The 27,365-nt window shown below is 44.7% G+C and overlaps 1 protein-coding gene across 5 annotated transcripts; it reads right to left on the bottom strand.

The window, feature by feature from the left end:
• Positions 1-1,026: 1,026 nt before the first annotated feature.
• Positions 1,027-10,264, bottom strand: hemk2 (HemK methyltransferase 2, ETF1 glutamine and histone H4 lysine). 5 transcript variants are annotated; one of them, XM_079741946.1, is made up of 7 exons: positions 9,957-10,264; positions 9,211-9,297; positions 8,883-8,973; positions 5,458-5,541; positions 3,750-3,891; positions 3,357-3,529; positions 1,264-1,391 (listed from the first exon to the last, which is right to left on the bottom strand). In XM_079741946.1, exons 1-6 carry the CDS (start codon positions 10,094-10,096, stop codon positions 3,372-3,374), a joined length of 702 nt encoding a protein of 233 aa, XP_079598072.1. In that variant the 5' UTR covers positions 10,097-10,264; the 3' UTR covers positions 1,264-1,391; positions 3,357-3,371. The 5 variants fall into 5 exon arrangements, with proteins under 5 accessions (XP_079598073.1, XP_079598076.1, XP_079598072.1 ...); XM_079741949.1 differs by having other exon boundaries at positions 3,750-3,804; XM_079741947.1 differs by lacking the exon at positions 3,357-3,529 and having other exon boundaries at positions 1,027-1,391.
• Positions 10,265-27,365: the final 17,101 nt, after the last annotated feature.

The raw sequence follows: 27,365 nt of genomic DNA, 5'->3' as shown, positions 1-27,365 counted from the left end.
GTGTTCTTATAAGTTCATTCTGCATGTCATGACAGGTGTAAGTGGCATTGCGAGGGATAGTCTTCACCACATTAGCCAATTCAGGATCCTTATTGATGGTGTAATAACGCATGGAAAGGAAAAGTCCAGACCCCCCCTCTGACATTTCATCAAAAGCGTCAAGCTTCCCCCGTAGTGGCAACTGATTTTCAACCAAGAACACAACCACATCTATTAGTGAGCCTACATAATAGCGGTTTCTTGTAAGTTGCTCTTCATTAACAAGGGTTGACACTTCATTCCCTGTAACGCGATGCATCTCCCAAGCACAGGCAAGCAAACCAAGCAATTGCTTGGGGCCCCGAGCTGGCCTGGGGCCCCAAGACAACGACTGGTTATGGATAAAATGCAACGACAAACTGATCGGCGATCGGCATAGGCGACCTAGTACTAGAGCGGCAAATGTGTTTAGGGCGCCCTCTGGTGGCGCCCTTAATTAATTAAATTATATGAAACAAGCGAAATAAAACATGTTTACCAAACATCTTCCCAAATGGAACGGACAAGGGAGGGGACAGGCGCCCCCCATACCCCCACTTGGAAGCTTTGCTTGGGGCCCCAAAATTCCTTGAAACGGCCCTGTGCATTAGGATATGGTAGTCTCAGGCGTATTTCTTTTTTAACTTTGGTTTGCCTTTAGCCGACCCTGGCCACAACTTTGAAGAGCAAGTCTGAACTTTTAATCAAAATAACATTTAGTATGGAGTGCAGTTCTCAGAATTCAAAATAAGGTCCCATAGATCGGTGATCAGGTATCATTCATAAAGAATTCCTTCTCCTCTTGCAGAGAAGAAAAAACACCTAGAGACAGAGAGAGACCTAGATAGAGACTGAGACTGAAACACACGCAGACATACCAGGACCCACTAGGATCTCTTGTGGTCCCCGGTCGGGTGTGGACAGACTGGTCTGAGGCAGTGCCGTAGCCGGGGTTTAACCATTTTTTCTTTTAATAGAGCTTATTTATTGCATTTATGGACTAGCAAAATGAATACCAAAATGACACAGGCCAAGCTATACACTACACAGAAACTCATTATCTAAAATTAAATAGATACAGAGCGACTTGTTGGCAAAAACTTTTATTAAAATATTATCATATTTTGTGTGTGTGTTCCATGTGCATAATGTTTTATATTGCCAATTTGTATATATATAAAAAAGTATGATAAAAACAAAATTTAAAGTCTATAAAAAAGATTTTTTATAGATAAATTATTTTTAGCTGGCTAGAGCTCTGGACAGAGGAGTCCTGTGGAAGCGCAGCACAGACAGCCTCTCGTTGTGGGCCCTCCTGGACAGACAGGGCCCCCCGGTCAGGCCCCCTTCACCCAGCAGTCTGATGATCTCCTCTGTGGAGGGAGAGAGTAGGGGCCAAAGAGAAGCTCATTGATGAATAATGATAAGTTTAAAAAAAATTGCTTAAAAACAATTAATAATTATTATTATTTTATTTACAAGGTTTATAAAAGGTGCAACTCAAATAAGAATATTGTGAAAAGAAATAATTAAATTTAAAAAGTGAAACTCCTATATAATATAGATTCATTACACCCTAAATGTAATATTGCAAGCCTGTGTTTTAATCTGGAAGATTTTGGCTTGCAGCTCCTTAATATAAGAGTTTCACTTTAATTATTGAAATTAATTAACTTTTCCACAATAGTCACATTATTGAGATGCATCCGTTATCGCGTTGTCCTGCGTATTGCAGTGAGAGTTTCAATACGCACTAACAATTAATCCCCCATCCCCTCCCTTGTCCGTTCCATTTGTGAACATGTTTTGTAAGCATGTTTTATTTCGCTTGTTCCATGTAATTGTATTAATTAAGGGCGCCATCGTCGATCAGTTTGTCATTGCATTTTATTCATAACCAGTCGTTGTCTTGGGGCGCCAGGCCAGCTCGGGCCCCCGAGCAATTGCTTGCCTTCTCGCAACGGGCCTGAGTCTTTGGACCGTGCACATGATTTTATAATTTTAAGTTTTCACAACATTTAAAAGAAAGTTATCTCGTCTTGTCGCTCGTGTTGCGAATGCTGTGTGAGTCCTACTCCGACAAGTGGTACACTGACCGAAAAGAAGAATTAAACGAAGTGCAACTACAGAGAGATTTCATCATGATGATCACACTATAGGAAATATTGTTGCGCTTGAGAGAATGTAATTCTATTCTATATTTTCAGATGTATTTTCCACTGCTTGGATGCTAAAAAGACGGCTAGTGGTTCACAGTTAACCATTTAATTTATCTGGAGAATGAATCACTAGCCTCATAGCATAATTGTCATATTTTAAGGTTCATCTTGTATTAAGCGTCAAAAATAGATTGTGATTATTATATTCGGATATAGCCAATGAGCCGCTGTGACTAAGCAGTATTAGAGTAAAGTAAGGCCCAACATCACAATTTGGCTATCCTACGAGGCTAACAAATTGGATTAATGTTACCACACTGGCCACCATATGTCGATCTACTTTATGGCTGTGATTTAAAATACATATTTAAAGGGGACATATTATGAAAACAAAACATTTCCTGGGATTTGGGGTGTTGTTTTAGGTCTCTGGCGCTCCCACACGCATACAAACTTTAAAAAAAGTATGTACATGATTTTTTGAGTGAGATATGCATTCTGAGAGTACCCAGCCTAAATTTACCAAACGAGCGAGTCAGTTTCGGCGCCCCCTCCTACGTAGGAAGGGGGCACATTTGAATATTACCTCCCACTTCCCCCCCCTCCCATAGCTAAGATTTTGTGGACCAGCGGCCGAGCACTGGGGCGAGATGTTCGCACATTTCAGAAGCAGGGATATTCCATAAAAAAAAAAATGTCTAATTTGTCAGTTTGCCATGTGACTGCCTGGCAGGGAGTCCGGCGGAGCTGCTGGACTGCTACTGAAGCTCTGACGGCAGTCTGGCAGCTCCGGCGGGGGAGCTCGGCAGCAGTCGGACTGCCGCCGAGCTCCCCCCACTGGAGCTGCCGGACTGCCGCCGAAGCTTCGGCAATCCAGCAGTTGTACTCCCAGAGCTGAGCTTCCGGCAGGGGGAGCTCGGCGGCAGTCTGGCAGCTCAGCTCCGGGAGTACAATCCCTTTCTCCTCCATATCACGGTTCAATATGGACTTCAGAGAGTCAAAGCCCAAGTTCCTTTCCCCCAATTCTTCTCAACCATGGCCGAGATAACCTCCACTACGAGCCTTTACTTATTGTGGAAGTACCAGAGAATCGTCAGACGCAGTCTTTATGATTCATAATATCATCCGAGGCGCACATAGCTTTTGGCTGTGATATTCGATATAATATTATATACATACCTTTATACATAATAATTAAAAAAATATTATAATATAGACATAGAGCTCCAGGAGTCTGCAAACGTCAACAATCACTTCTCCACGCTGTGGTTCACTGACAGCTGATTGGTCAATGGGTAGCAGCTCATTTGCATTAAAGCTACAGACACCAGAAACAGCGCAGTCTGAAGGGGCTGAAACAGAGCGGAATAGCGGCCGGCGAGATTTTTTTTCCCCTAAAAGCTATTTCCAGCAAACAGCTTCCAAAACATGTTTTCTGAACTCATATACTACGTTTGCTTGTTGGGAAAACACCATAATATGTCTCCTTTAAGTTTTTTTTCCTGCAATGTATTCTATGTGTATTCTATCCAGTTTATTACGAATGTGATGCATAATTACTGCGGGTCATACCTGGGAAGTTCTCCACTATGGTGACGAGGTAGAACAGCCCCTGGTTGGACAGCAGCTGGGTTACCATAGGGAGGAACCTGTCAATCACCTCTCTGCCCCGCCTCCCCCCAGCCCAAGCTGCCTCTATGCCACTTCCGCCCACCTTGAAGACCAAGAAAAAACAAGACTGAAATGACATTAAAAGGGCCCCTATTGTACCACCAGGTTTGAGTGTGATTGGCTGTTACAAGCCCTTTGAAAATCTGCCTTTTCCTGTGTTTTAGTGACATCACAAGTCTGTGTGTCCAACTAGATCAGGGGTCGGCAATTACGTTTGGACGCGGGCCAATTTTTTTTCAGACAATGGCATCGCGGGCCATAGCTTTTTTTTTTTGGGGGGGGGGGGGTCTACTATTTAAATTATTATTTATTTTATTATATTAAAATAAAATAAACATCATCTAACTTTTAAAACGCATTTAATTTAATTCCATTAAAACGTTTATTTGCTTATGTTCGCTGTTTTTATGCCGCCTGCTGCATCTCGTGTCGTCGCTCATGAAACAGGCGATTGGCTAGGCAACGCTTCAGTTGGAGCTCATCGATTTCCAGTCAAGCTCCCTCGTCCGTGATGCGTTTAGTGCGCATTCCGTGGAGGATTTCTGGATCGGATGCTCAGAAGAGTACATGGGTATCAAGAAACTTGCCCTTTATGTGCTGACGATGTTTCCATCTACCTACACGTGTGAGTCCAGCTTTTCGTCAATGAATGCAATCAAGACACACGAGAGGAACCGTCTGACCAATGCAAGCTTGGAGAACTGCTTGAGAATAAAAGTGACATCCCTGTCGCCCGACATCCACAAAATTGTGACCGAAGGGAGGAGCCACTTTTCCCATTAAGTGAGTAGCCTACTGGCCTTTTTAAATAGTAGGCCTAAAAAAAATGCCCAGTTATATTGTTTGATCTTATTTAAATTGTAAATTCCCTTTTTTCTGTCTTTATTCAGGAGCAGCGCAGATCCTTCTCACACGCGGACAATGTGCATTCATCTTTCACTTTCTTTAAGTTTTATTTTAATTGGGCCATTTCACATTTGAGCAGACCTTGTTATGTTGTTAATTTAACGAAACGTAGACTATCTTTTACCTTGCCCACTGGAGGAGGGAGACGGGACACTTTTGGGGTTTAGATTACGCGCACTCGCGTGCCAATACCGTTCCGACCTGTGCGTCATGGATAACTGCACAGATGTTCCACCTGTTGTTTTGTCACTTTAGGACTATCATCTATACCTCAATAAATGTTTCGAAATTGATGGGATTGCTGTATGCCTTTTTTTTTTTTTTTTTTTAAATATGGGGTTGAAAATATTTTTTTTTAAATTAATTATTATTTTTATTTTTTTTACATCAAATTAACGTCATCTCGTGGGCCAGACAGAATAGATGGCGGGCCAAAATTGGCCCGCGGGCCCCTATTTGCCGACCACTGAACTAGATGTACAATGGATAGATGAGCAACATTCGCAACAGTCTACTGGGTAGGCTGGCAGAGTGATCCATCCAGCATACATCTAGGTGGACACGCCCACTTGTGATGTCACTAAAACACAGGAAAAGGCAGATTTTCCAAACTGCTAATCACAAACACACATGGTGGTATAATTAAAACAAGGTGGACCCCTTCTAGAGCATTAGAAATATATGATTCAGGGGTGGCTCTGACCTCTTCCGACGGGGTGACCACATAGGGAGGGTTAAAGAGCAAGACGTCCACTTTTCCACACAAGCGGGGCAGTAAACACTGCACCTTTAAAACAGGAAACGGCTCATTGAGAAAAAAAAACACTGATTCCAGACGTGGACTAAACTGTGTCTTGGTTACAGAACAGTGGTCTGGCGCTGGATCAAACTGATCCAGAGTCAGTAGACGATTCTCCCATGTGGTAACGTGGCGGCAGGGGTGTATCTAATGGTGGGCCTGGTTGGTACAGGCCCACCCAGATTGACAGTGGGCCCACCCAATCAGATTCATGGAAAAAAAATACAGTGGGGCAAAAAAGTATTTAGTCAGCCACCAATTGTGCAAGTTCTCCCACTTAAAAAGACGAGAGAGGCCTGTAATTTTCATCATAGGTAAACCTCAGCTATGAGAGACAAAATGAAAAAAAAAATCCAGAAAATCACATTGTCTGATTTTTTAAGAATTTATTTGCAAATTATGGTGGAAAATAAGTATTTGGTCACCTACAAACCAGCAAGATTTCTGGCTGTCACAGACCTGTACCTTCTTCTTTAAGAGGCTCCTCTGTCCTCCACTTGTTACCTGTATTAATGGCACCTGTTTGAACTCCTTATCAGTATAAAAGACACCTGTCCACAACCTCAAACAGTCACACTCCAAACTCCACTATGACCAAGACCAAAGAGCTGTCAAAGGACACCAGAAACACCATTGTAGACCTGCACCAGGCTGGGAAGTCTGAATCTGCAATAGGTAAGCAGCTTGGTGTGAAGAAATCAACTGTGGGAGCAATTATTAGGAAATGGAATACATACAAGACCACTGATAATCTCCCTCGATCTGGGGCTCCACGCAAGATCTCACCCTGTGGGGTCAAAATGATCACAAGAACGGTGAACAAAAATCCCAGAACCACACGGGGGGACCTAGTGAATGACCTCCAGAGAGCTGGGACCAAAGTAACAAAGGCTACCATCACTAACACACTACGCCGCCAGGGACTCAAATCCTGCAGTGCCAGACGTGTCCCCCTGCTAAAGCCAGTGCATGTCCGGGCCCGTTTGAAGTTTGCTAGAGAGCATTTGGATGATCCAGAACAGGATTGGGAGAATGTCATATGGTCAGATGAAACCAAAATAGAACTTTTTGGTAAAAACTCAACTCGTCGTGTTTGGAGGAGAAAGAATGCTGAGTTGCATCCAAAGAACACCATACCTACAGTGAAGCATGGGGGTGGAAACATCATGCTTTGGGGTTGTTTTTCTGCCAAGGGACCAGGACGTCTGATCCGTATGACGGAAAGAATGAATGGGGCCATGTATCGTGCGATTTTGAGTGAAAACCTCCTTCCATCAGCAAGGGCACTGAAGATGAAATGTGGCTGGGTCTTTCAGCATGACAATGACCCCAAACACACCGCCCGGGCAACGAAGGAGTGGCTTCGTAAGAAGCATTTCAAGGTCCTGGAGTGGCCTAGCCAGTCTCCAGATCTCAACCCCATAGAAAATCTTTGGAGGGAGTTGAAAGTCTGTGTGGCCCAAAAACATCACTGCTCTAGAGGAGATCTGCATGGAGGAATGGGCCAAAATACCAGCAGCAGTGTGTGAAAACCTTGTAAAGACTTACAGAAAACGTTTGACCTCTGTCATTGCCAACAAAGGGCATGTAACAAAGTATTGAGATGACCTTTTGTTATTGACCAAATACTTATTTTCCACCATAATTTGCAAATAAATTCTTTAAAAATCAGACAGTGATTTTCTAGATTTTTTTTTTTCATTTTGTCTCTCATAGCTGAGGTATACCTATGGTGAAAATTACAGGCCTCTCTCATCTTTTAAAGTGGGAGAACTTGCACGATTGGAGGCTGACTAAATACTTTTTCGCCCCACTGTATATATATATATATATATATATATATATATTTAAAAGTTTAATTGTCTTTTCTCAAACAATATAGGTTTTTTTCTTCAATACATTTATAATTTAAAATATTTACAGTAGCTACCAAAAAATAATAATATTCAGAAACCCCTCTCGTACTCGTATTAGTTCTGTCCAGTGACGTCTTTACGCAACATCATGGTCGACGCAGACAGCGGATGGCGGTTTCGTGCACCATCAGATAGCAGCCTCAATTAGCAATGGCTAAACAGCTCTCTTTGAGTCACTTATGATGACATAATCAACTTTTTAAACTCAAAACCTAGGACTCTCCGCCTTGTGTAGAAGCTCCGGTTAGACCGGGTTTTGTATGCTGGCCCGCCGTGGCATTATTGCTGTTTCTGAAAGTTTTTTCTGAATATTAATTCATTCGACTCGTTTGATCCATTTATATTCATGTAGGCCTATGGGTTGTAGTCACTATATAACGTGAGCTATGCAGTGTTGGATTTGTGTTTTTATTTTGTTATTATCCTACATCTGCCTATGTGATATGACATGAGTATAAGGCATATTAAAATACTACAGATTTGCAAGTTCTCTCCACTTAATAGTTTTATAAAGGTAGGCTATATAAGACTCCGCCTTGTGTAGAAGCTCCAGTTAGACCGGGTTTTTGTATGCTGGCCCGCCGTGGCATTATTGCTGTTTCTGAAAGTTTTTTTCTGAATATTTATTCATTCGATTCGTTTGATCCATATTCATGTTCGGGTTGTAGTCACTATAACGTGAGCTATGCAGTGTTGGATTTGTGTTTTTATTATGTGATATTCTGACATGGGTAAAAGTCATATTAAAATGTACTACCGATCTGGACGTTCTCTCTACTTCATGATTTTATATATATATGTTTGTTTAATCTTTGAAAAAACCAAGGCCCATCCAGATATTCCACTCATAAATTACGTTCTGAATCCATCACTGCCTGGCGTTGGAACGCAGGACTACAGAATCCCCAAATTTCAAAAACAATCAAAAACCCAAAAGTCAACCGACGTGTGGACTTCAACTGTTGAATCAGAGCATATCTTGGTTGGGACAGATGCCGATGGCTGTCGCCTTACGTGGTTGACTCCGCGGACGGTGTGTGAACATGTACATGAATGGGTGAAGGTGTGAGGAAGTGTGTAAATGTATGCATAGATGGGTAAATGTGTGAGTGAATTGGTCTATGAATGGCTGAATGTGTGTATAAATAGGTGAATGTGTGCATGAATGTGTGAATGGATTTGTATATGGATGGGTGAATGTGAGGCAATATTGTTAAGTGCTTTGAGTGGCCAATGGTTAGAAAAGCGCGGTATAAACGCAGTCCATATAACATTTAATTGAAAGGTTGACAATGAAAAAAATAGACTTTTGACAGGGTTAGCATAGCATTAAACGTCATGTTCCATTATGAATCGGGAAACGGGGCGGGGCCATAGGACTCTTTCCTAGTAACAGTGAGGCGTTGGTCTCACCAGGTCTGTGATGACCGGCTGTAGAGCTACGTCGTTACAGGTGGCCGTCGTAGCCGTGCAGCTCGCCGCCAGGGAGTTCACGTCTGTGCACCTGCAGTGATACACACACAGGGAAACATTCACTTACATACACAGAGAGATAGATATATACACATAGATATATACACACAATAACAATATAAAACACAGACACACACTTGAAAAAAAAATATATATACATACAATTTGTAAATATATATTGGGATAAAGAGCTTTAAAAAGAATAAGTCAAGTCAGTTTCTTCAATGAATTTCAAGGTGACATCCAACTTTAAAAAATAATCACCAACAGGTATAACGCTGATGAGCCAACCACCGACGCCAGGAACGCAGAGACCACCCCTGAGCCGCTGCCAACCTCTAGACACACAGACGGGCTGGGGGGAGAGATAGGTCCAGAGAACAAAAATTCATAAATAAAACATCGGACCTCAGATTGTTTACGTTTTTCCCAGTTACTTGGTCCATGATACCAAGTAGCTTCAACATGCTGGGTTTGAAACCTGGAGAGCACAGCAGGGGGCCCTTATGAAGCGAGGAGTGCTCTACTGGGCACACACACATACACAGATGTGGATTTTGGACCTCAATTGTTACAACTTTATTGCTTTTTAATAAAAGAATGAATGAGTGTGACGCACAACTAATAGTATTGACCAAGCGCAAGGCCTGTCTTTGGATACGCCTTGCGCTTGGTAAATGATATTAGTAACAAATGAGTCACTAATATAAGTAACAAATTACGTCACTAATATTAGCAACAAATTACTTCACTTTGCTCTGCGTCAATTTCAATTTCAGATAAACACAATTGCGTTCTCCAGGATAATCCTCCTGCAGACCTGCAATTGGCCAAATATTCCAAAATTAATTCTGTTTCAGCTTAATCACTTAATTATCTTAATTAGTACTGGTTCCATGGCATTTGTTTTACCATGTCCGTTGCAATGCATTGAATCACAGAACAATGTAGTTTAGTGCAGAGTAGGAAATTGATCATCACCACACAACCATATCACCAGTATGACCTTCTCACCTTAACCCCTGCAGCTCCTCAGCATCTCGCTCCAGAGCATCGATGAAGAGGAAGGAGTCCTCAGCCGGCTCGTACACATCCTCGAACCGCCCGCGCCCCGCGTGGGCGTAGAGCGGCATGGGGTAACTTGGGTGAGACATGGGACATGGGTGAGAACAAACACTATAACAAAATACTTTAATACTCTTACTTTTACTTTGACTCAGCGAGTCAACTTCCTATTCTCCAGAATGGCTCGTGTTAAGCGTGCGGTCTGGTTTGCGCTTCATAGTGCGGGTGGATTCCGACGCGCGGACGCCATGCTGCGTCAGGAGTGAAAAACACTTCCGTATACAAGGGCGACGTGATGGTGACGACATCTCCAACGCTGCATGTTGGGCCCGCCCAGAGCCATGGCCCCGGCTACGCAAGAATGATCATTGGCAGATACAGCATGTGAACCTGGTTAACTGTGATTTTATAATTTTTGTAAAACATTTTATTTTTCTCGTAGCTTGGGAAATTAATTGCGCAAAGGAAAAGCAATAGGGATTAATTAAACATACTTTTTAAAGAGGGTTAAAAATGCCATCATGAATTTACGCATTTATCATTCATTAAAATAATGTTTTATAAACAGTTTATAAAATGCCTTTTAAAAGCAATTCAACGTTGTGGTAAAATTATAAATGCTCTTTTAATTGTCTATTTAATCTGTTTGGTGCTTAATTGTTTAAATTCATGCTCCATAAAAAAAAGCATGTTTGATATATATATTTTTAAATTGGGAGAAAAACCAGAGGGAGAGAGGCCAGAGATAGTGATGGATTTCATGATTATTTTCCTTGATTCAGTTTGCGTCGGTCAGTTCGCCAAGAAGAGTCGTTCAGAATCGTTCGTTCGTTCGTTCAGTCGCGTTTCCGGTAGCGGTGAATCGAATCCTGGAATGCACGGATCTCAGCTGACTCAGTCAGACTCAGCTCCTCACTCGTTCTCATTCTCAAACGATCGTGGAATTCGGCCGTCAATCAACACAACATTACAACTTTAACCAAACGCAGCGGGATGGGGGGGTGTAGTTGATTAATGGATGTTTAACATATCACCAAGATAATAGACTGGATTTAGCAATGATGGTGGGGGTCCCGGGTGAAGAACGAAGGGCGTAGGTTTGATCTGAGCTTTGGTGGGGACACTACCCAGACACCAACCCCCCCCCCATGATGCGTGCCTGACTTTATGATGCGTGCCTGACTTTATGATGCGTGCCTGTCTTTATGATCCCCATGATGCGTGCCTGACTTTAACTTTGTTTGATGCATTATCTGCTGATGCATATGCAGTGAAACATTTAGTATAGCCCCATTCAAGTCATGGCCCGAACGTTTACACTGCCCGAGGTAAATTGCCAGCTTGAGCTAGCACCCCAATTTACCCTCCCGGACCCTACACACATTGGCGGTTTCATTTGAATGAAAATGCGATTAGACGCTCCGCAGTGGGGGGCTTGGGTAGAGGTGTTGCTGCGTTGTCTAGACAGAGACAACGCAGCGATATCAACATGAGTAGTTCTAGCTGGAGAAGGGCATGTGTTCATTCTATTGAAGTCTACGCAATACTATTGTATAGCCTACTTTTGTTGTTTTTATAATTGCCATTTCACTGTTTTCCTCAAATTCATGCGCTGAATAGTGACCTGCCCTGGTTGTGCGTGCGTGCGTGTGTGTGTCAGTTGGGTTATCTGGATTATATAGGATGTAGCAAGCAAGTGATAACCAGTGATAACCAGATAAGACAGTGAAAACCGAGAGCTGCTGACCATCATGGGAGAGAAGGTGATGCAGGCGCATTAAACGAAGACGGGGAGGGATGATTTTTTCATTTCAACCAGAATACTGGTGGGCACATTTCAGTCGTCATTTGACATTGGTGGGGACACGTCCCCTGGTCCCCACCCAAATCTACGCCCTTGGAACGAACCATAAAACAACGAGACAGATTGACGAGACATTGAAATATTTTATTAATCTGGCATGACACAGAAAATACAAAGACAGCATGCATTTACCATTTCACTGATATTGAATCGTATTATAGTATGCACTCTCACTAAGCCTGTTCCCTATTCACTCACAGTCAGTGAACGAACAGCGAGTCAACGACTAGTGGGTCTGGTAGGAGTCGAGTCTGAGAATGAACAAGATGAACAAGAGAGAAGAATCAGTTTGGTTCGTTCTTGTTAAAGATTTGTTCATTCAAACTGATTTGGTCGCGAACGACCCATCACTAACCAGTGGGAGAGAGACCAGAGGGAAAGAGACCTGGTCTAGAGGGAGAGAGACCAGGTCCAGAGGGTGTAGATTATTAAATTAATTGGCATGCAAACATATGAACTTTCTTTGGAAGCACACAGATTATTCATAGAGGGACACATCGACGCGTTAACGATTTGTCTTAATTTCTCTCTGCATTTTTGCTGCAAGTCTGCTGCGCTGAATACAGGCTTGGTGTACCAGCCTTCATTGATGAGTAGGCAGCAGTTTTAGTCTGAGGGCCACAGTTACTTTGGCAAAGTAAACGGAAAGCCAAACTTTGCAAGATTGCAATTAAAAATAGTTACACGATTACACTAATTAATTTGATGCAAATTATGTAATAGGCTGCCATACAGTGGCCTCGACTTTGCCAGCCTATTTCAAGGCCTGACATTTATTTTTATTAGACCTATCTGACCTTTGCTACTCTAAGGTTACAATAACTGGATTTACTTTCAAGGATTAATTTACTACTCTACCCTGCATATTGTTCAACTGTCATTCATATTAACTGTAACTCTTCAAGATAGATAACTATTAACAAAACTGCAAATGTATGTGTGCAGGTTACATTAACATACAGATTTAAGGCAATCCGGCTTGGAATTATCAAATTTAACTTGGGCTACCGGAGGGAGACCACCATCACTGAATGAAAAATACATGCCTATCCAGCTGATTTCAGTTGTTATTATTCTTTTTTTTTCATATTTCAAATAATTTATGAAATGCACAGGCAGTTACAAAAACGGCTGTAAACCAGGAAGCGGTTGGCGCGTGAACCCGCACAGATTTCCAAAGGTGCTTGCACACCGCCGCGCGGCAACCGCCCTTATAACCGGCTGCTGCTGCTGCTGCCGCCAGGCGGCTACCGCCGGAGGTCTCAACACAGGGAAAGCTGAGCGGTAGGGCAAAATCTGTGCACGTTCACGTGGGCGGCAACCGCTTCCTGGTTTACAGCCACTTTTGTAACCGCCTCCCCTCTGCCGCCCTTCCCTCATTGAAATGAATGGAGGCGGCGAGTTGCCGCGCGGCGGTGTGAAAGCAGCTTAAACCAGGAAGCGGTTGCCGCCCACGTGAAAGCACAGATTTTGCCCTACCGCTCAGCTTTCCCCGTGTTGAAACTTTCGGCGGCAGCAGCAGCAGCAGCAGCCGCTTTTGAAAACGCCTGGCCCTTCACACCGCCGCACTGATCCCTCCGGCAGCGAGGCGGTTATAAAGGTGTGTTCACACCAAACGCGATATTTGTCGCTCGTTCGCGTTGTTGCCGAAGTTTTGTTGCGCCACAAATCATAATCTGTCGCTGTGCAAGTTTTGTCAGGCGAATTTGTCGTGCCACAACTTTTGGCGGCCAACGGTGCTCATTCTCAACCATGGCCGAGATAACCACCATTGCATGTCTTTACCTTTTGTGGAAGAGGGAGAGACGTCGGAGAACGCAGACGCAGTCTATTCATAATATTGTAATGACCACAGAAGAGGCAGTGAATGAAGTATTGATTAGACAGAGATTTATTAGATAGGCCTACCTAATAAACCATTGGAACACACCAGACCGGAAACCATAGCAACGCCGGTAAACAAACCCCGAGAAGCCCAATCCCTATGAGAGCTCCCCGCGATATGGCCATCCGGAGGCGCACAGAGCTTTTGGCCGTGATATTTTATATACAATTATATTATATCATATACTATTATATATAGAGCTCCGGGAGTCGCAAACGGCAACAATCACTTTCTCCTCCATGCTGCTGTTCACCCCGGACTGCACTGCACTGAGTTGGCCGGTTGAACGCTGATTGGCTGTTACGTTACACATGTCACTCAGTGGCCACGCTGTTGAACGCTGATTGGCTGTCATCAAGCGAATGTCGCGTCAAAGTTGAAATATTTCAACTCGAGCGAATTTGTCACGCCACAAATCCTCGTGAACGTGCTCACCTGTGCAGGGCGAAAGTGTGGTGCGACAAATCAAAACTTGTCGCTGGTTTTCTCTAGCGAATATTTCGCCCGATATGCATCTCTACGTTCACTTTGTATTGGATCTTGTCGCCCCGTCGCGTTTGGTGTGAATGCACAGTAAGGGCGGTTGCCACGCGGCGGTGTGCAAGCACCTTTATGAACACTCCTTACGTCGTTCGTAAACTGCGCTGTCAAGAAAGAACTTGCTGAAATCGATTGCTCAGAGATCGAGTTTCAATTTTATGCCCATGACAGCGTTCTATAAAATATTGCAGTCTTTGTAAATAAAACATTGCTCGAAATCCTTCTAGTAGGCTTAAACATTTATTTAACCATGGGCGAACATAGCATAGCTTACACTGATTAAAAACAATATGAATGTGGCAGGTTGAGCTATACCTCTGGCCGGTCTCAGGGTATGATTGGCCGAGCCATAGCCATCCTGATTAGGGGGGCAGACTTTATTTTAATATAAGGTCGGTGGACGTCATCGGGAGGGATATGTTCTGCCCGTTGTTTTGCTTCCGGGGCGTCTACACCAGCTTACCTGCTGGTGTAGCAGAGATCAGGCCCATAACCGCCACTATGTCCTCCCAGGTATTGGATTGGATTGACGAAATTGACCTGTCCGCCTTGTCTGAACAAGAACCGACTGAGGCAAGGAGTCTGTTGCACAGATATAGCACTGTTTTCTCAGCTCATGAGGGTGATTTGGGTTTCGCCAATCTAATATCCCATGACATCCTACTTCTTGACGAAGTACCTGTGCGGCAAAAGGCACCGGCGTATCCCACTCTCGGATTAATAGCGCTTAATGCAGCGTATGTTCGGAGACCAACAGTGCCAGTCCCTGCTCCTTTATTTTGACGGCAATTGTTGTCTTTTCGTCTTCTGTCACTCAACACCTACAGTGTTTAGAAGTCGTTCTCCAACGCCTTCATAAAGAAGGACTGAAGGCCAAATTGGAGAAATGTGCTTTCTTCAGACAGCAGGTCAGTTACCTGGGACACGTGATGTCCAATAAGGGAGTGGCTACTGAGGGGTATATGAAGTATATAAAGTCCTGTCCAAGAATTTTTTTTTCCTTTATATCTATCTTAGTTATTATGCTGTTGTATGTCTAAGCCAATAGCTGGCAGTGTCAGCCAAATAATGCATTTCTGAACCACTAAAGTGATGAAAGGAAAGAAGACTGTTTGGATGAAGGAATAATCAATGGATGTGAACTGTAATAACAAATTTGAGGTATATTAAATTTCCTTTGTGTAAGTTTCACTCAAAAATTACCATATTTTCCCTTTTTTTATGTACACAGTTACTGAAACACATTGGTACAACATGTACTAGATTAATAATATGAGAAACATACCACTATTTCGAGAGCACTAAATTATGTCGCCTCAGTTTCATGGACCCATACAATTTTATAAATTGTATCAACATGCATTTTTATAAAACTTGTGATGCAAAAAAAATCAACAAGTACAACATGTACCAGCCTAATACTATGAGTAACAGACCACTATTTTGGGAGCACTAAACTATGTTGTCTCACTTTCAGGGAGCCATACATTTTTATAAAACTTCTGATGCAAAAAAAAAGGGTGCTGATTTTCAGTAAATGAAAAACCGCTGGCATTATTTTGTCAGCTGAGAGCGTTTTCATTGCCATAACAACGTGAGCTAACCAACAAGTACAACATGTTCTAGAACAGTGATTCTCCAATTATTTTCTGTCATTCCCCCCCTAGGAGACAGACATTTTGTCGCACCCTTCCTGTAATGAAATAGCCTACTATTGAGAACCTGCTAATATTTATGTATTTAGATTAATAAAATTAGCGGAGATTACATCTGCAACAACTTAAAACAATTTCCAAATTCAGTTTATTAACTAGATTTATAACATTTAAACAAGACTGCTAAGTCTGTGTGAATCTCAAAACAGAGAAACAAGAGCAAATGATTCACTGGGGTTTGCATTTAATTAAAAATATATTTAAACAGTAAACATTGGTCAAAAAAAAATGATATATGTTCATCTTTCAAGCATCAATAAAGACAACAAGTCCCTCTGTCATGACTTTGTAAGATCAAAATTCTTGTAAAACTTCTGACCCTTGGTATTATGTTTATTTAAAATAAAATAAGTACCTTATTAAAATAAATAAATAAATAAAACACTAAGTCCCGTCTGCCGCTCGTGCCCCCCTTTTTTTTCAACTGAAAATTAGCACCCATGTCAACTTTTTCTGCTCCTTGCACCTTATCATGCTACGCAGCATTACAAGCCTCTGCCGGCTAAAACATGACGCAGTTCAAGAAGTGGCATAGATAGAATCGCCTTGTGGTCAACTGTCATTTAATAGACATCTGACAGATTATGTCAAGGTTTTAAAATGATTATTATTTTTACCTGGTCATGTTATAACACAGCTGGAAATCGTGGATTTTCTGATAAAGACTAGCTAGCCTTTTTGACAGACAAAACAGCAGCAACTATGTTAGGTGCGCTCGTGCTGCATTTTTGTTTTTGTCAAACAGGAGATGCCCAGCCACAAATCAGGGGTTAGAGATTCTGTGGTAGAAAATAACCGAGTTCTATCACTTCAACTAGCTAAGAGAGGAAAAGAAATCGAGGGGTCCGGAGCAAATATGACAAAAAGACAGTAGGGCCGAGCTCTCTGAGTGGCCAACGACGTGCGTCGCGACGTAGGTCGCATTGGTCGCAACGTAGGTCGCATTGGTCGCTGTGTTGGTCGCTCGTCTGGCTGCTTTCAGTCGCTGTGGTCGCTGGCTGGCTTGGTCGCTCTAAGTCTATGGGCGGTCCTTAATCAGTTAATTTGCATGTTGTTAACAGTTTTTTTGCGACAGTTGAAGTACCAGAAAGCCATGCTCTCTGGCAAAAGCTTCCTACAGCTTTATTGCAAATATTATTATATTTTTCTATTGAAGTACAGTTTAAAATGATGAAATCGTTGGTCTATCAGTATCAATAAAATATATTAGTTGTAATTTGGGGCGTATTCAAATAATGTATTGTGGCGAGCAGCATGGGAAGGATGAGACGTGAGCCCAGGTTAAGCGGCTACGAAACTCTCGTGCCCCATACACCGCACGACTCGGAGAGTTGCCTTTATTGAACGACCCCGAACATAACAGAAACACGGCACACCTGACCAACACACACAACACTCTCACTAATGGTCCCGATCACACTACACATCACACAACAATGGAACAACACACAATTAACACACAACCAATAAAAACCCCAAACCTGTTAACCCCACTTAACCGACCAACAAAACAAGTTGACAAAAGCCCCTTTTGTCAACTGACAACCTCAATTCCAAGGATCCCCTGCGCGACCCCGGAGGAGTCGCCACACAGCCCCCACCTTAGGGGTCAGACGTCCCGTCGACCTCAACACACAACACATAGTCCCGAATGTTCAGGGGGCCGGCGCTGCCGCCTTGGCCCCTGCCGGTGGTGGCCCTGCTGCGGCGCAGCCTTCCTCCCTGGTTGGGACGCCCGTCTCCAACCATCTGTAATGGTCCTGGAGGTGTGGTCGGGGACCACCTCCATCGGGGCCCCCACCAGGTTCCGCTGTAGGGGGCCTCTGGAGCGCCGTTCGGGCACCCCATCCTGTGCCGCCCTCCGATGTCTGGCCTTCGGACAGCCACGACGAGGATGGGTGGCACGCTGCCCCATCCACCCACAGTCCTCGACCAGCTCCAGCTGCCGACACTGCTGCGGCTCACGGTCAGCCCTGTCGTGCATCCACAGCGCACGGGAAACCTCAGCCGTCTCGGTGGCGGGAAGGGTGGCCGTCCGGACCCGGCCCTTCCGCTGCCTGGACTTGACCCCCACGTTCTTTGTGCCGGGTGGGAGGGCTGCCCCAGCCGCGTCCACGGATGCACCACCGCGACGGCGGCAGAGCTCCACCTCAGCCCGTTCTGCCTGGCCCAGAGCTGCATCGAGGGTCTGGGCCTCGGTGAGGCGTACATGCTGACCCAGACACTCCGGCATCAGTCCCCGCAGGAAGGCGTGGAGCGCCAGGGCCTCCCGTGCAGCCGCGGAGAATTCCGGGTAGCCGCATCGGGTTAACAGCTGGACGTCAGCGGCGTAGACCCCCAGGCTCTCTTCCTCCCTGCGGCGGTGAGAAGCCAGCAACTGCCGGCTCTGGTCGCCGAAGACCCGTTCACCGAACCGCCTCTCCAGTGCTCTGATCAGGGCCTGAAGGTCTCGCTGGTCCGTTTGGTCCAGGTTGAGCCATGCTGCCGTCCCCTCCAACCCCAGAGCAAGGTGGACAACCACCTCCTCGGCACCCCAGCCGTTGTGCTACTCCGCAAGCCGGAACTGGGCCAGGTATGGCTCGAGCTGCGTTACCCCGGAGTACTTCGGCAGCCTAACCGCTGTCCTTGCCACCAGGGGGTGGTGGGCAGCTGCTGGTTCTCCGGCCCTTCCGGTCGTGGCCACAGGGGGGCGCTGTGCTCCCATTACGCAGGGTGCGTCATTCTCCATGGGCTCGACCATCGTTCTCGAGTCCCTCACCGCGTGCGCAGGCCAATCCCACTTCTGACACCAATGTGGCGAGCAGCACGGGAAGGACGAGACGGGAGCCCAGGTTAAGCGGCTACGCAACTCCCGTGCCCCGTACACCAAAGTTTTTTCAATTTTTAGCCGATTATTTAAGTCATGCACATAGTTACATTTTAAGACATGGTTTGAAGGTCAAAACAGAATCAAAGGTTAACAAGCAAAAACAGTTACATTTCACAGGAAGGTCAACACATTCAAAGGTTAATACAAAATTCTACATAACTCAGTGTTCTCTATTTTCCAGAGTTCCTTACATACCACAATTCCATGTCGTTCCTTGTCCCTCCAAACATAATCCTTTAATAAGGTTATGCTGAAATTAACTATTGATTCCGCTGAAAACAAAAGGCTCTCGTACACCATTAGGTTACGACACCTCCAAATTGACTCTTTTATGCAATTAATCAAGGCCCACCATCTTTCCCATCCCCTACAATCACCACTCTGTATAACCCCATACAGGACATCTGATTCCGTGGGGACTCTAAACAGGTCACCCAGCCATGGCCCCAATAGGCGCCAAACCCTCCGAGCCACCCCACACGACCAAAACAAATGTGAAACATCCTCGTCCCCACCACACCCCACCCTGGGACATCTTGCGCTCTTAGATGACCCCCGTCTTTTCAGAAATTCTCGTGTAGGGAGACACCTCTGGACTGCCTGCCAAGCGAGATCTCTATATGCATTGAACAAAAACGGCGAATTAACATTTCTCCACACCCTAAGGCAGCTGACTTCAGCCAGCGCGCCAACAGTAACCAGTCTTGACCGTTCGGGACTCAAACAGCTCTCTACAAAGGCTCGGTCTACCCGACCAACATCCCGCCACTTTCCAGACTTTACAAAGGTCACCACCCTTTCATATAGCAGAGGTCTCTTCTCTGCATGAGGTCTTTTTAGGCACGGTCTTAACCCCACTTTCCTTAGGACTTGATGGCCTACCCAGAACATGGCGAAATTTGACCATAGGCTCCTCTTATTTTTGTTAAGTACTGCCTGCAATAAGGGCGTCAGAAATAGAGCTTCCATTTTCTTTGCTAGATCAGGGACATTTTTTCCCCCTTTCTGTAATGGCCTATACATTATCTCTCGTCTAATTCTCTCTTGCTGTGCTCCCCACACAAACTGAAAAATGCATCTTCTAAGGGCTGTCATTATATACTTGGGGGCTGGAATCGTTGCGGCAAGGTAAGTGAGAGAAGCAACAATTTCTGAGTTGATCACCAGTACTTTTCCCGTAAAGGTGAGATTTCTTTGTTCCCATTGGAGCAGTTTACCTTTAATCTTTCGTAATTTTTCTTCCCAATTAATATTTTCCATATTTAGCCCAATCTCCAGTCCTACAATCTTAATTCTCTCATCCCTTTGGACCAGGCCATGGTTCAATTTAGGTTCAGGCCAATTAAGATACAAGATTTCACTTTTTGACCTATTGAGTTTGGCACTAGAGGCGGCGGAGAATTTGTCACACCAATATAGCACTTTAAGGATTGACTTATTGTCTGTGCATAATATTGTTAGATCATCCATATACACGGATAGCTTGGCTTCCTGTCCCCCACTACCAGGGACTTGGAGACCATGAATAGAAGGGTCTTCCTTTATAGCCCGAGCCAAGGGCTCCATGGCAAATATAAGCAACATAACAGACAATGGGCATCCCTGTCTTACTCCTGAGCAAACTTCAAAGGTGTCAGTGGAGTGACCATTGATAACAACCTTGCTTAAGCAGTCAGTATACAGCAAGTCAATCCAAGCTCTAAGCTGAAGCCCAAAACCAAGTTTAACCAGGACTTTCCTGAGGAAGGTATGGCTAACCTTGTCAAATGCTTTTTCCAAGTCTAAGGCGGATATACATAATGGCAGTCTGCGGTCATATGCGTAGAGGTAGGAATCTCTGACTAAGGCAAGACTTTCACTCATGCATCTTCCAGGTATGGCACATGTCTGCTCTTCCCCCACTATCTGCCCAGACACTTGTTGCAGGCGGAAAAAAAGGGCTTTTGCAATGATCTTTCTGTCTACACCAAGCAAGGTAAGTGGGCGCCAGTTCTTAATGTCTTTTTTGTCTCCTTTTTTGTAAAGCAAGGAGATGATACCTGTTCTTAAGGATAATGGTAGGTTATTACTATGCAAACTTTCTTTAAACATCTCTAAAAGTGGGTCTTTTAATAGATCCCAAAAGGTAATATAAAATTCTTTGGGTAACCCATCAGCTCCTGGGGCCTTATTATCTTGCATGCTCTGTATGGCTTTGGTCAATTCATCTACAGCTAAGTCACTATCGAGTTCAGAGGCAATACCGACGTTTGGCTTTAAGAAACTCAAGAGGTTTTCCAAGGCGGTTACGTCAGTCACCTCTTCTTTATACAATTCAGTATAAAAGGTATGTATTAAAGCAAGGATGTCTTTAGTTTCAGTTTGTTCTTTTCCATCCTCATTCAGAATGGATAACATTGTGTTCCTGGGCCTCGCTAATTTCCTAAAGAAGTATCTTGAACATTTTTCGTTATTTTCCATGTGTTTAGTCCTGCTACGCATAAGAAGGCCTTTAGAATCCTCAGCAGTAACAGCTATCATCTCCTTCTTTAGCCTCACAATCTCTACTGCCACATCAAACCCTGAATGGGCCATCTTATACAAACGCTGTAACTTTGTTGTTTTTTGTATTTGAAACGCTTTTTCATTGCAATTCTTTTCCCTTCTTTTGTGAAAAAGTTTTTAGTCCGACTTTTTAAGTCTTCCCACCACTCTCCGACTGACTGGAATAAAAACTGTAGTGATATCCATCTTTTTAACTTGTCCTAATTAACTTGTCCTAATTTTTGATCTTTGAGTAATGAAACATTTAATTTACAGGGATTTTGGCTTGTATGAGCCTTGACATTGCACCTTATTGTACAGTCAATTTTTGAATGGTCGCTGAAAAATACTGGGGTAACAGCTGCATCAGAAACTAAAATGTTCTTTGTTGTCAACAGAAAATCAATACGTGAACAAATGGTGCCATTTGACCATGTATAGCCTGGTGTGTTAGGGTTCTTATTGCGAAAGGTATCATTAAGTTTAAAATCCTTGATGAGGTTATTCAACATTTCTGAACTTGAGTCCAGCCTGACCGTAGCAACGGTCAGTCTGTCCTTTTTGTCCATGAGACAATTGAAATCCCTGCCCAGGATCACATCACTTTCACACACAAGAAGTGGCTGTATTTCTTTAAGAACCTCTAGGCGTTCTTTTAGATCAGGTGGACAGTAAACATTGATTATTCTAAATTTTAGTTGGTGCCATTCAACGTCAATGCAAAGCAGTCTTCCACCAATCACTCGTTTGACCCTTTGTATGCAGAAATCTTTACCTTTGAATAAAACCACAACCCCTGACGCTCTGTTCTTGTTGTCCCCTGACCATACAGATTGCCCAAAAGTCCATCTTTGTTCAAATGTCTTGTAATCATCTCTGTATGGTATATTACATTCTTGGAGTAGAAAGACGTCATTTTTTTCACTATTTAAAAACGTGAAAGCCGTCAGACACTTCACAGGGTCATTAAGGCCTCTAGTGTTCAGGGATGAGATGGAGAGGACAGGCATCTGGATAGTGGTGGGGGGGGGGGGGCAAAGGCTATAATTGGTCTTTCCTTATCTATTTTGGTCGTTTGGGTCTAGCTACAAGCTCCGGATTTTTGGTTTCCCTGATGTGCGTGACGGCAGTAAAGGCCTCCACCTGGTCGTCTTCGAGAAAGGAGGGGGTTTTGACAAGGGACGATGACCATTTTGTTCCAGGATATGTGGGAATCATCAGGAGAGATGGCTCACCTGATGAAGAAGAATTCATCTGACGTTTCTTGGAATGAGCTGTTTGGTCGGGTGGGCTTTCAAACAATGGTAAAGCCGGAGGAGTTTCTACTGCTTCCAACAGCAGGTTCCCCCTCTCAGCGGGCATTTCGGGATCTGTTAAATCAGGAAGGTTAGCCAGCAGGGATTCTAACATGTCACCTGCTTCCTGGAGAGTTGCCGGAGATTTCATTCGCTGGGTGCCTTGCTCTGGCCTGGGGGTGGATTCCGCTTGCTGTGCAGGCCGTTGGTCGATGGCTGGGGGAAGGGAGGTGTCAATGCCAGTGGACCCTACATTATCATCCGGTATGGGGTCTGCAGACCAGTCCAATATTGGTCCATTATCTGGGGCTGCATCCGGTTCTTGGGTGGCGGGCGGCACCTGGTGTAAGGGTTGGTCATCGTTCAGACCTTGGTACATCGGAAGGTTGTTTGTGATTGTATTGAGCTTCACTCGGTTGGAGTAGGCTTTGGGACAGTCCCTGAATCTGTGGCTGGTTGAAGAACACAGGCTGCATTCTAGTGGGGTTGTGCACTGGTCTGTGTAGTGGTCTGATGCTTTGCACCTTTTGCAGTTGTTGCTTGTACAGGAGGCTGAAAGATGGTCCAGGCTTCCACACCTCCTGCACTGCTTGGGTTGGCCAGGGTAGAACGCAGAGCCACGGAAGGCTCCCAGCTGGATCGTGTTGGGGATGTGTTGGACTGCTCCCTCAGCCCATCGTAAACGCACCTGGAAGCGTCTGGTTCCTGTTTTTACTCCACCGATGTCGGTAACCTCCATTCCAAAGCCGGAATGGAGCTAGCTCGGTGCTGATCTCTTCTTCTCCTCAAATCTTTGCATACAAAGGTCAAATTTCTGTACTGTTGTAAACACAACTTCATATACCTTCTTGCCCGGGAAGGCAAAAACGTAATCCAGTTCGTTGGTAGAAAACTGAAGGTCTTTCTGGAGAATTTGTTGACTGAACTGAAGCCGGTCCATTTCGAGATCTTCTAGCAGGTTGAATCGTACTGCATTCCTTCGATTCTGTTGGAAGGCCATGTCAACTGCCGGAGCAGTTGATGAAGCCATGGCCAGCTTAGCTAGGCTGCTTGTTCTGTCCGCAATTCACTGTGTCCCATACACCGCTCGACTACAGACTAGCTATGGGTGAACCACCTTCTTGATCATGGTGTCCCCCTTGCCAGGTAAGTAAGTGCCCCATACACCGCACGAATCCGAGAGTTGCATTTAATGAACGACCCCGAACATAACAGAAACACGGCACACCTGACCAACACACACAACACTCTCACTAATGGTCCCGATCACACTACACATCACACAACAATGGAACAACACACAATTAACACACAACCAATAAAAACCCCAAACCTGTTAACCCCACTTAACCGAACAACAAAACAAGTTGACAAAAGCCCCTTTTGTCAACTGACAACCCCAATTCCCAGGATCCCCTGCGCGACCCTGGAGGAGTCGCCACAGTATTATATATATATATATATTTATAGCCTATTTGTTTTCTTAAATGTCATTAAGCCTAAAAAGGTATATTATGCACAAAGTTCTTTGTTATAGAGTGATATATTAGTTGTAATTTGGGGCGTATTCAAATAATGTATTTTAGATTTTATATATAGCCTATTTGTTTGTTAAATGTCATTAAGCCTAATAAGGTATGTTATGTACAAAGTTCTTCGTTATAGAGTGATATAGTTTAATATTAATATATAAATTAATATTAATATAACTGCAACAAATACATATAGAAATTAAAAAGGACAGTGTTCGACTCTCTCCACGGTCAGGTCAGATTGTTTTTGCTCTTTTAGTCAGAGCAAAAAAGTCTTATTGACGCAATCGGCCTCTTTCCTTTTAACATTTTTGTATGATTTAGTACGATGGTATGATAATTATACGACGTAATGACGGGCTGCGATGCCTGGCTGGTATCGGCTGGCTGGCTGCGACGACAGGCCAGCCACGGCTGGCCGCTGGCTGCCGCTGGCCACTGGCCGCTGGCTGCGGCTGGCTACTGGCTCTGGCAGGCTGACCAACTAGGTCTCAACTCGACCCTTTAGGCGGTAAATAGGTCGCAACCAACCAGAGGTATGGCTGAATGTGGGGACGCAACCAGGAAGAGCATGATGCTCGACTCCATGTCGTGCTACAGAGACTGGAGAAAGCAGGCATCACCCTTAATGTGGACAAATGCAAACTCTCCACAAGTGGGGTAGTCTTCTTGGGCCACATCATCACATCCGCGGGCATCCGCCCTGACCCAAGAAAAACAGATGCCATCCTGGAGATGAAAGAGCCCACAAATGTCGGTGAGTTGAGGAGTTTTCTCGATGATTTAGTACGATGGTACGATAATTATACAACGTAATGACGATAGGCGATGCCTGGCTGGTATCGGCTGGCTGGCTGTGACGACAGGCCAGCAACGGCTGGCCGCTGGCTGCCGCTGGCCACTGGGCGCTGGCTGCAGCTGGCTGCTGGCTCTGGCAGGCTGACCGACTAGGTCTCGACTCGACCCTTTAGGCGGTAAATAGGTCGCAACCAACCAGAGGAATGGCTGAATGAGCGAACTGTGGCAGCCAGCTGTGGTATTATTGCACTTTAGTTCATAATAATAATAATGTGATAGGAACCTAGGTGTTGGGGGAAGGTTTAGCCTGATGCACGGGAAGGGGATCACGTGATACTCGGGGATTGCTGCCGGTCTTTCAATAAAGCGGTAACCAGTTAACAGTGGACTCGCGTGTGTTATTATTCAGAAAACACGATATGGTGTCAGAAGTGCTGTTATACGGTACCAAGTAAAAGTAAAAGACGATCCACCTGGAAGGAAATACAAAAAAAAGGCCGGTGAGCGTCGCGGATGAGTGAAAGTGGAGTAGTGCGTGGTGGGGAAGGAGCAAGCACAATGGCTAACACACACAGCGCTACGTTTAACATCCAGCCACCGGAGCCCTTTGATTTTTCCGAACCACACGAGTGGCCAAAGTGGATACGCAGATTTGAGAGGTTCCGCCAAGCAAGCAACTTAACAGCAAGCTCCGATGACAACCAGGTGAATACCTTGATCTATTGTATGGGAGATGAAGCCGATGACGTGTTAAGGGGCTTGAAGCTAAGTGACGGAGACTTGCACAGCTACACTAAAGTACAGGAAGGCTTTCAGTCGTGAGTGGTGAAGAAGAACATTGCATATGAGCGTGCACGATTCAACATGCGCAAGCAAGAAGAGAATGAGACAGTAGATGCTTTCGTCACTGCCCTGTATGCCCTAGCCGAACACTGCAATTATGGAACGTTGCACGACGAGCTACTCAGGGATAGGATTGTGGTAGGACTGGCGGATGAATGGCTCTCAGAACGTACGCAGATGGAAAAAAATCTAGACCTGGAAAAAGCTATTGATATGGCGAGGCAATCAGAGGCGGTCAAAAAGCAGCAAAACACATTGAGGAGTGATAGCAGTGGTGTAAAGCAGATGGATGCCTTCTCTGTGGACAGAGTTTTTCAAAACAGACGGGACGAAGAAAAAGAATATCCTAAATTCAACAAAACCAAAAACAATAGTACAATGCCATTCAACAGCCAGGGCAAGACCACAAAACGCTTTCAGTGCTATAAATGTGGAGGCACTTTGCACCCCAAGCATGAGTGTCCTGCCAATAGTGCCAAGTGCCATTCCTGTGGGAAAATGGGTCACTACCAGCGCGTGTGCCTTGCAGGTAAAGCTCTGCATGGTATTGAGGGAGAGGAAAGTGAGAGCTTCTTTCTCGGTTCTGTTTCATCTGATGCTGGTCCATGGACTGTTGATATTGGCATAATGGACAAATTTGTCACTTTCAAACTTGACTCCGGAGCAGATGTCACTGTCGTTTCACAGACTGTTTTGAACAAAAAATGTTCTGCCACACAGCAGCCTGTTCTCCAGAAAGCAGAGAAACTCCTGTATGGTCCGGGAAGAAACCCTCTGGATGTGTCGGGATTCGTCAGACTGCAGCTGAGGAAAGGAACTAAACAGACAGCAGAGAAGGTGTATGTGGTCAACAACCTGAGAACGCCCTTGCTCCGAGGCCAGCCATTGTGGCCCTTGGTTTACTCATCCATGTGGACAGTATAGAGATGGAGAACATCAAGGCATGCTATCCCAAACTCTGCAGTGGCTTAGGTGAGATACAACAACCATACGCCATCAAGCTTAAACCTGGTGCTGTGCCATTTTCTGTGAAAACCACCAGGAGAATTCCTATACCGTTGGTTGGCAAAGTCAAAGAAGAGCTCCAGCGCATGGAAAGCCAGGGCGTCATCAGCCGTGTCGAGGAGCCGACTGCGTGGTGTGCCGGCATGGTGGTCGTGCCCAAGAAGGATAAGGAGTCTGTACGCTTGTGTGTGGATCTGACCGGCTTGAACATGCGCGAAAAGTACATTCTACCGTCAGTAGACCAGAGCCTTGGAATGCTTGCTGGGGCAAAGTTTTTCAGCAAACTGGAAGCCAACATGGGGTTTTGGCAGATTCCGCTGACAAAGGAATCATCCAAGTACACCACATTCATTACACCCTTTGGGCGGTTCCATTTTAACCGCCCCGCTTCGGTATTGCCTCAGCACCCGAACACTTCCAGCGCATGATGGCTGAGGTCATTGAGGGGCTAGAAGGGGTGGTCTGCCACATTGATGACCTACTGGTGTG

This window comes from Pollachius pollachius (genome assembly GCF_949987615.1).
Source record: "Pollachius pollachius genome assembly, chromosome: 8".
In the NCBI taxonomy this organism is placed as follows: Eukaryota; Metazoa; Chordata; class Actinopteri; order Gadiformes; family Gadidae; genus Pollachius; species Pollachius pollachius.
This window is presented reverse-complemented; position numbering and strand designations above follow the sequence as displayed.